The 9,939-nt window shown below is 33.9% G+C and overlaps 1 protein-coding gene across 50 annotated transcripts; it reads left to right on the top strand.

Annotated features, from left to right (window-relative positions):
• The first annotated feature begins 715 nt into the window (after positions 1 to 715).
• Positions 716 to 5,967, top strand: LOC133807381 (uncharacterized). 50 transcript variants are annotated; one of them, XR_009879314.1, is made up of 9 exons: positions 716 to 1,110; positions 1,252 to 1,450; positions 1,563 to 1,632; positions 1,838 to 1,861; positions 1,968 to 2,059; positions 2,847 to 2,899; positions 3,211 to 4,665; positions 5,045 to 5,612; positions 5,694 to 5,967. XR_009879314.1 is itself a non-coding variant. In XM_062245689.1 (9 exons), exons 4-8 carry the CDS (start codon positions 2,057 to 2,059, stop codon positions 5,587 to 5,589), a joined length of 447 nt encoding a protein of 148 aa, XP_062101673.1. In that variant the 5' UTR covers positions 717 to 1,110; positions 1,252 to 1,450; positions 1,563 to 1,632; positions 1,838 to 2,056; the 3' UTR covers positions 5,590 to 5,612; positions 5,694 to 5,967. The 50 variants fall into 50 exon arrangements, 13 of the variants coding, with proteins under 13 accessions (XP_062101673.1, XP_062101670.1, XP_062101661.1 ...); XR_009879303.1 differs by having other exon boundaries at positions 2,844 to 2,899; XR_009879313.1 differs by having other exon boundaries at positions 1,838 to 1,875.
• The last annotated feature ends 3,972 nt before the right edge of the window (positions 5,968 to 9,939 follow it).

The following is a 9,939-nucleotide window of genomic DNA, read 5'->3' as shown; positions in this document are numbered from 1 at the left end:
GAAGAATGAAGCTCTGGAGTTTCATAGTTTTCATAAATAAAATAAATAAACAACTTAAAATCCAATCCATAAAACTAAAATATCATTCTTAAAAAAAAAAATTAGTAAATTTCCAATGTAGGCCCGATCCCCTATGATCGTTAAATCCTTGACATGTACGCCCTCCGCCAAAGATCTCCAACTTATTGCGTAGTAACCATTTATTTGCCTTTACTTGCAGAAAATAGTACCCATGAGCCAAAGCCCAACAAGAAGAGCTGTGTAGGACACAACTCCCAAGCTTAACATAGAATTTAAATCAATAACAATAACAATAACAATAATATAACATAAATCATAACTCATGAAAAGAATGTAATCCAATTTGAGTTGGACAAGTATTGAATATCGTTAGCATGCAATGTCAACATATCATAAGCATGCATTTTCGTAATGTAGACATGCATTTTAAACATAAGCATGCCAAATAGTTATCACATACACATACACAACACATAGCCATAATTTCATATAAGCTCATTAAACATAAACATTCACCAACACAATCATGCATTAGCATAAACATATCACATAAATAGTTTCTACCATCACTACAACAATTTTGACTGTTACAGTAAAAAAATTACATAAATGAAGAAGCGTTATTAATGGGCAAATGAAAAAAAAACACGGAGAATAAATTATTTTTTTAACAAGTGATAGACACCGATATGTTTAGGTGCCAAATGAAATAGAAACAAGGGGCCATATGAAAATTTGGTCTAATCCGAGAAGAAAAGAAAAAAAGTGAACAACCACATAAATTTCTCTAATCCCTCATCTCCTCTCATTGAATCCCTAAACCCTAAACTACCCAAACCAGCTCCCTAAATCAGTGTCGCCTCCTATGCCCCTCTCTCTCTTTCACTTAGTTTCCTCTGCCCTCTCTCTCCCTCTCATGCGAGTCACGTCAGTAGTGCGAGTCATCCTGGTACTCTCAAATCAATTTCGATGAGCCGCTGAAACACACCATGACCGTGCCACTTTCCCCGTCATTCTTTCTCTTTGATATTTCTCCCGCCGAAAGCAAGAACCTAGGCAAGAACACTCGGACCTCTGTTATTCTGTGAGGTATTTTGTTTTTGTTTTTTTTATCATAGATTTCAATTTAATATCATATAATCAATGTTTATATATAAATATATATTTATTTATAGTTTTGTACATTATGTTGTTGTTATCACTTCCTTCTCTCACGCCTTTACTCTCTAGTCTCTCCAGCCCTTCCTTCCCTCACCACCGTTGATGACATCAGGCCATTGATGGCTGAAGGATGATCCCTTGAAGCACCCCATGACACCCTCCCTTTTTCTTTCTCTCTGCCTCAGCCCTCAGGCGACAAGCAAGAACAAGGGCCCAAATGGGGTTTTCTCTTTTTCTCTATCTTCCTCTCCATGCGTCTCATTCTCAGGTGGAGTTTTATTTTTAGTTATATATATATAAATTCGTTTGAAGATACTGTGTATACATATGTTCGTTTGACTAATTAACCTTAGTTTTTGAACATAAATTTCAATGTTAAGGTCTACCGATTGAATGATGATGGAAAATGGGATGATAAAGGTTGGGCATGTCATTCTTGACAATTTAGAGGTTTGTTCTTTTCCTTGATCCATCCTTATGCACATTTAGTGTTAAACAATTTTACAAACCCTTTCAAATAGATTTTTTGGTGGTTGCTATATATTGTTTGTATTATGACTGAATGTGAATATCATTTAGTCATTATTACACAATGAAGAGAAGAGCTTGGTTTATTTGTTTGTGATGGCATTACTTTTGCATTGTATTAGTGCAGATGACATTTTTTGAAAGCAAGAAGGTATTTGTGTGCTGGTCAGTGTGTTTTTTCTTCCTCTGTGATAACCTCAATTGCGCCAACATGAATTTGTATTTAATTATATGTTTCTTTCTCTTTTGTTTGGAAGATACAATCATCTCATGATGAGATCCAGAAATTTCTTCAGAGTTATCATTTAACTTTCAAGAGACAACTCATAACAGGCTACACTTACACATGGTAGCTATAATTCTTTGTTCTTTTATCTTTATTCTATACAGATTTTTTCCTTTGTTATCTTTCATTTATTCTACTATATAATTTAATGCACATATATATAAATATATAATATAGGTATGTGTTATATATAAAGGTGTATGCTAGTTCTGTAGTTCCTGAATGGTTCTTGATTAAACTAAAAGAAAATTAAAACGATTGATAAAACTTTTTTTTCCTGATTTCTTTACTTTAAAATGTGGTTTTATTCTATTTATTTTTTGGAAATGCAAAATGAGATTTTAGAAAGGTAGGAATTTCATCAATCATTTTCTTACATTTATTTAAGAAAAGGGACGAAATGGTCTCGTTGGTATGGTATAATAGTTTTTCTGGTTTTTTATTCTTTCTCGTTCGTTTGATGTCTTTGGGAAATGGCTGAGTGTAATACATATAATAATGGCTTATTAGCTAAGTTGACAATTTTTGTTCAAGCCAAAATAAGTAATTTGATAGTATGAATATGAAATGCTACTTTTCACCTTAGACAAAATTTGATGAGCATATGTGTAAAACGAGATCTTATTAGTTATTAAATGAGGGTAAAAGAGGAGCATTATGCTCGTATATCATGAGAGAAATAAGAGCATGTATGCTTAGTTAAGTGTATTCTTAATTGATCAAAACCTTTTCTGAATATTTTGGGTTATGTTGTTACACTAGTTTTGAAGATCGTTTTTTTGTCCTATGGATTTGATGTACATGTTTGTTTGACTTTTAATTAATGTGTTTCATTGTTAATATTTAGAAGAGAAAAGTGCAAGAATTGAAGCAGCGAATTGAAGAATTGGAAAATGAACGTAGGTGAGCTTAATTAGACTAATATTAAATAACATCTTGGGTGCATTTTGCTATTGGTTTAATGGCATAGAATATGTATTTTGCTATTGGCTTTGGTGTATTTTGTTACTGGTTTGTGTTGTTTTTTTACTGTTACTGATGGAAAGAGATTATGATATGCATATATGTTTAAGCTTAGGTTAATTTATCACATTTTGATGGTTTGTTGTCAGTTAAAGGGTTGAATAACAATAAATATCAAAGATGAAGTTATTTATTGTTTGCATATGTGGTTGAAAATGATTATATATACTCATACATATTTCTTATCTCAGTATTATTTCAGGGGATAAATTATAATTTGTATGAAAACTATCAGAATCATTGAACTCTACTGCTGCTCAAGAGAAATTAGATGATGTCAAGAGGCAAAGAAAGAAATGTTAAAGCTTTGTTCCCTTGTTCTTATGCTTCTCTCTTCCAAAGTATATGGTATTTTTGGTGGCATTGTTCGGCAAGAATTTGACTATAGATTCTTGGCTGATAAATACTTAATTCTTACTCTTTGCCTTAAACTATCTATTCTAATTGTAATATTATTTTGAGGAAATAATTTTTGCATTGGATACACATATATTTTAGAATGGTAATTAGAGTTTGGTTGCATAGTGGCCTTGTTTTTATATAAACAAAAAGTATAATAAATTTTTTGAAGCTCTACTTAATGTCTTAACAATACTTGGATTCACTTATGGGCACATGTCAATTTTGTTTTTTGGTTAGGTGATAAAAATTATGTAAACAATTATCATATTTACGTAGTCTTGGCATTAAATGTGAATTGCAAGTAGCCATTGGGTATTTTTATGAATAACATTGAACCTAGTAGCCATTGCTTGATTGTTCTGTTGCTGTATATAATTATTGCTGCTTGTTGTGGAAGCACCACTCAGATATTAAGTGATGTTATCCAATAAGGACTCCTAAGTTAATGCCCCTCATTTTTGTCAGTGGGTATTCTATCACTAGCGCATTCAAATTTTTGAACTCTACATAGGGTCAGGATATAGAATATATCTACACTATAGCGGTTCTGAAAAATGTCTGTGGATTTCTTTATAGTTGTGTTTGCACTTTAGTGAATAACAGTTATTTCTTTTATGAAGCTTAACATATGCTCTTTAAATTCCTTGAAGGTGCCAAGAGTAAAGTATAGTGTTTAGTATTGAGAAATAAAAATGGCCTATTACACTTTGACTATCTCATTTTGGTTCTTTTTGTATTTGTTTCTATTTTCTATTGTTAATACGGAAAAAGGCTATTGATAGGCTGGATTTAGAAATGTATCAGATTATAATAGTTATTATTAAATAATGTTTTTTAATAGATATTAGTAATAGTGAGGAATATTGTAGTTATTTTGGTATAGTTTAAATTAGTTATTTCCTTGAGACATAGTTTCACAGTTTAGAATATTATTGAAGAGTTTTCCTTCATTATTTATTAACAAAGTACTTGCTTATATTTTTAAAGTTGGTAATTTAATCATGCCACAATTACATAGGTCCATTTACTTAAACAATTTCCTTGTTTCCTAGTATTGCATACAATGGAATAATACCAAATTCTGATTATATTACTAAGTTATTGGGAATTCAGTAGAAATATGCTTGCTCTTATAAACTCTAGTTAAGATTAAGTTGCATTGATTTGTATTTCATTGTTTTAATTTGTATTACTACAGGGGATGTCATTGTTTATTACTTCTGAGAGAAAATATTATCATGAAGGTTATATATTCTATCTATTTATATTTAAACTATCTTTTGTACATTTAATATCAGTAAATGACATATAGCTGTTTTTTTTTTATTATTTGAAAAAAAAAAACTTTGCTTGATTATGGTTGTAGTGTATCAAGCCTTTGACTTGTTTTTTGAAGAAAGTTATGAAACACTTTATGTCTTCATTGCTCCTTACTATCTGAAAAACTAATGTCTTAATGGCAGCAAGTTGTTTGATGTCGTAATCATGTTCAAATTTACTATTAGATTGAGGATCTCATGGATGGAACACCATGATTTAATTATTGATAAGCTTAATATATTTGTTTATTTTTAGGGAAAAATTTATAGGAATTTGACAATTGTCACTTTTATATCATTTCAGGTATTGGACTACTCTGTCTGGAACCATTTTGACAAGTTTGCTGATTTTATTTGCACTGTATTCTTTTTTCTTATTTATAGCTTTGGTAAGTTATCGTTTATATGAATACATCTGCTCAGAGTGAGGAGCAATCAAACAATGTTCAATCAAATTCTCATGTTCCTTCCCCTGCAGTAATTATGATACTAATTACATGAAAATGATAAAATTTAGAACTTATATTATTCAATATAAAATCACTTACTTCTTACTGATGGTGAATTTGTTTTATTGATATATTGTTAGAGTGTCAAGAATCACACATTTGGCTCCAAATGCAAAATATTATGCAAAATATTAGATTGGATTGGATTGGATCTGGTGAAATTATTGCAGAAGGCTATTTTGTTTCAAGTGACTCAAAGGATGAGGTTCACCATGTTCCTCTTGGGCCTGGTGTTATGAAAGTGGGGATAGATCTTGTGAGAAAGAATGATGCATTTATGTGGAGGCCTTCAGGAGTTATGTCTACTATAGAAGATGCTATAGGTAGTATAATTGTATAACCAGCTGATAAGGTCAAAATTAGGTAATTAACTTTTTTTTATGTACTCTTTTAGTTTACTATTAACTTTAAGTTTAAGCATTAATTATTTAAATTCTTATGTAGCTAAGCAAATCAACCCACAACAAAGACAAGTGCGCAATGGATGATGAATTGAAGGATGGAGCAAGTTTCATAGTTTACTTTTTGTGTGTCTTGCTATGTTTTTGTTTTTCATTTTAGAAGTAAAAGATGTTCAAGATTATAGAAATTTATTATGTATGCTTTCAAACTTAAGTTAGAAATAAGATCTCATGAAGTAGCCACATTCATGGTTTGAATTAGTTCTTGTTTAATGTAATACTTTTGGTTTATCAATCTATTTAATATCACATTTTGCGATTAATTTTGATATTTTTTTTATCCAAATAAGATAATAAAATCCTTTTCATTTTAAAAAACTTATAATTATCCTTACATAACACAATTAGAAATCTATTATCTAGACTAAAATAACAAAATTTTATAAGTGTAACAAAATGTTATGATTTATATAATATAACAAACTAAAAACGCTATCAAAATAATCAATTATAACAGTTGAAAAGTGTTATGCAAATAGTTTAAGATTAAACTTCAAATTTATAACCAATTACTCTAACTAAACGTTATTATTTTAATATGATAGCAACAAAAAATGTGTTATTGAATACTTTAAGATAACATCGAACATAATATTCAAAAACTGTAATAGAAAAGACATGACTTTTAATAACATGGGCTATGTTAGCGTTTCGAGAAGCGTTATGAATACTTCCGATTAGCAGTTTTTAAGTGTTATGAATACTGTTTTTCTTGTAGTGCATAGAATATGTCAAGCGTACACCCTACGTGCAGGTTTCCACTCTTCTTACCTCAAAAGCAGCAATGATCCACACACCCTAACGTGTCCCTTCAAGTATCCTCAACGAACCTAATCATAATATATAGCATCAAAGCTTTAAAAAAATACTCAACCAAACAAACCATGTGTAACGCCCTACTACCTTAGAGCCGTTACTAAGTGATTTTAAAACAGAAATTGTGCATTTAATTGACTCAAAGTGGTTTCTAAAACCAAAAGTGTGATTAAACCAGAGTTTAAGGCTGTATTCTTTTAAAATGTTTAACTTCATTGAAGGCGTTAAATATAAAACATCTGGGATCCCAAAATAAGATTTACAAAATATTTACAATTCAAAATAGGTTTACACTTGATCAGCTATCAAAAGAATGGTTAAATACAGCCATATACAAAATGCCCCCAACCAAAGCAGTCGGGCAGGCCGAACATGTACGCGCCGCCCCCACGCTCTCCATACTCATGGCCGGTTGACTGACTCCTTGCTTTTACCTGCCACACGGAGCACCCGTGAGCCGAAGCCCAGCAAGAAAACCCAAATAACACATAACATATGCAAATCATATAGCTGACATAATTCACTGATAAATAGGAAAAACCATCATAATAAACAAGTACGGCCATGCCGCCCCAGAGGCCTTACCAAAGCCTGGGGTTTCGGTTCTCACCGCGAGGATAATTCATGTATCCCTTGGGTCCCACCCTGAATATAAGCATCCCATGTGCTGAGTGTTACTTTCGGCCCCACGGCCGTACCCGGCCTATGCCGCTCTCGGCCCATGCCGTTCATTACATTGTAATCACACATATAGCACATTCGAAAGAATCATTCACACACATCATGATTCATTTAAGATTAAACATTTGCACATAATACAATCTCGGGCCATGCCCTACAATCACACAGTGGGGGGGCCACGCCCTATTCTCGGGTGTTATGGTTTTCTTACCTGTATTCCGTGCTTTCCGATGCACCACGTCACGAGCACGGTCGACTAGTACGAGCCTCCCGAAATCCTAGTCACAACACACAAAAGACACTTTTAACAACCTTAAATGAGCTTCCAGGCCAAGCTCTAGTACTCGGAACGTTGAAATTCACCAAACTTGGTAAAAGACTCAACCCCGAGCACCCTAGGTTAAATTCCCAAGCCTAAAATCTCAAAATCCCAAATCCCTTAAGCGCCGCGGCATAGGCCACCCATGCCGCGGCATGCCCCCCAAACAGAACCCCCAAAGGCTCCAAAACAGGTAAGGGCCGCGGCATTGCTTGGGCCATGCCGCGGCCCGCCCTTCTCCATCAGCAAACAACTTCTTCGAAGGGCCGCGGCTCACCAAGAACCATGCCGCGGCCCGACCCTTCGAACCCAGAAAAAAACCACCATTTTACTCTCTAAACCTCACCTTAAACCATCTCAAACACATATCTCAACCCCAAAACTCAATTCCAAACTTCATATGAACAATCTAACAACCTATAGACACTAGAATCAAGATCAAAACATCAACACACCCAAGATTCACACCTTTGATCTTAAATTTCAGCAACTAACCCAAAACCCATGAAAATCTTAACTCAAGCATTAAATTCCTCAAATCAACACAGAAAACAAACTTAATCAAGCATAAGATCCTTACCTCAAGAGTAGAATCCACCCTAAAAGTTCCCTTGATCTCTCCTAGACTCCCACTTCTCCTTCTCTTCTTCTTCTTTGCTTGCCCTAGCCTTTCTCTCCTCTTCTTTTCCTTCTCTTCTAATTTTATCAAAACACTAAATGATTCAATGCCCAAACCGTATACCCCATATACCCAGCTGAAACTTGCTTATTTGCCTTGCCAAAAGACCAAATTACCCCTTCCTACTAATCCTTCTTAGCTAAACCTTCAAGGGCACTTAAGTCTTTACACTTTCATTTCAATTCTACCACTTTCTATCTTAAAACTTGTTACCCACAGCAGTTACAAATGGTTACCTAGGTTACCCAATTACCCATAACTAACCACTCATTCTCAATTCAACTTATAAGATTCCCGTAGTACCCCTAGGCTCCTCCCGAGTCGGGTACAACATCCCGTTGTGACTTTTAGACTAAATGGCTCACTAGGACCGTCTCGATGCGTGCATCCTGATAACAACACCACCTCACATGGCACAATTCACGTAGTACAATTATCACAGTTATGCCCTATCATGGCCAGATTACAATCATGCTCATTATAAGACAATCAGGTCTACATGCATACTAATTCACATAGTCATGTATCTCAAATAATCAATTAGTCATATAACGTGCATTAAATGATAATCATGCATAAAACTCAATAGAAACACACACCAAATCCCATCATGCCCTCCAGGCACACTACTCCAAGCCCTTAAGCCTTAATACTGAATTTGGGGTCGTTACACCATGATTAGACCCACTAATATTCTTTTTAAAACTAATTAATCCCCACATTACCCTTGAGAAAGTCTTAAAACCCATCTGCAAATTTCAAACTTATATCTAAAATGGAACATAAAATCATTAAAAAAACACATTTCTTGGCAACTGGCGCGGTCGCGCCAGTGCCTGGGCGCGGTCGCACTCACAGAGCGCCAGGCCAAACTGGACGAGTAGCACGGTCACGCCAGGGCTGGGCGCGGTCGTGCTAGGTCTCTACTTTCAGATATCGCAATTGCGATTTCTAAACCTGAAACTCGAGCCAAATCGTAAAATCTCCAACTCAAACTCCAAAACAGATATCCTAACATGTTTCTAACCCCATAAAACCAGATATTAACATCTCTAAACCTACATTAAACATATATCAACCCAAAAACAAAAACAATAGTCTCAGAATTTAAAAAAAAAATAGATTGACAGAAGTTGAACACTTACAGATCAAGATTTAGCCACCAAAAACTTAGACCCTTGCCGCCTATGAAATTCCCAGCCCTTTAATAGTCCAGACTGTTGATCTCCTTCAAACCTCAAGCTTTCAAAAAACTCAGATCAAGAACGAGAGATTTTTCTTGGTCTATTTTCCCTTCAGTCTATCGCCCAAAACCAGAGTTTGAAAATCGTACCACATCTAAACCTATTTTTCTTATTACTTGATTATTTAATCTGACTTAATTCGTGTAAAAAATAACAAATGACCTTTCTGTCCCCAACCTCAAATCTATCCTTAATTATCACTTAAGGCCCTTATTGTAATTTCCATCCAAAACTAATAGTTTTAACTTTTCATAATTACGCGTTCTGTCATAAAACCCATAATTCTACTTCGGCCCCTAATACACCACTTTTATTACACTTGGCCCATAACACTTGAAGAAACTAATGTGTGTGGATTTCATGAAAGAAACATAAAATAAACTTACATCATATATCATGCATACAATAATTCATATAATTAAACACATAATGTCATACAATTTACCATAATACCCCTACTAGTAAAAGCAGATATTACAACTATCCCCTC

Source organism: Humulus lupulus, chromosome X (genome assembly GCF_963169125.1).
Source record: "Humulus lupulus chromosome X, drHumLupu1.1, whole genome shotgun sequence".
Lineage (NCBI taxonomy): Eukaryota > Viridiplantae > Streptophyta > Magnoliopsida > Rosales > Cannabaceae > Humulus > Humulus lupulus.
This window is presented reverse-complemented; position numbering and strand designations above follow the sequence as displayed.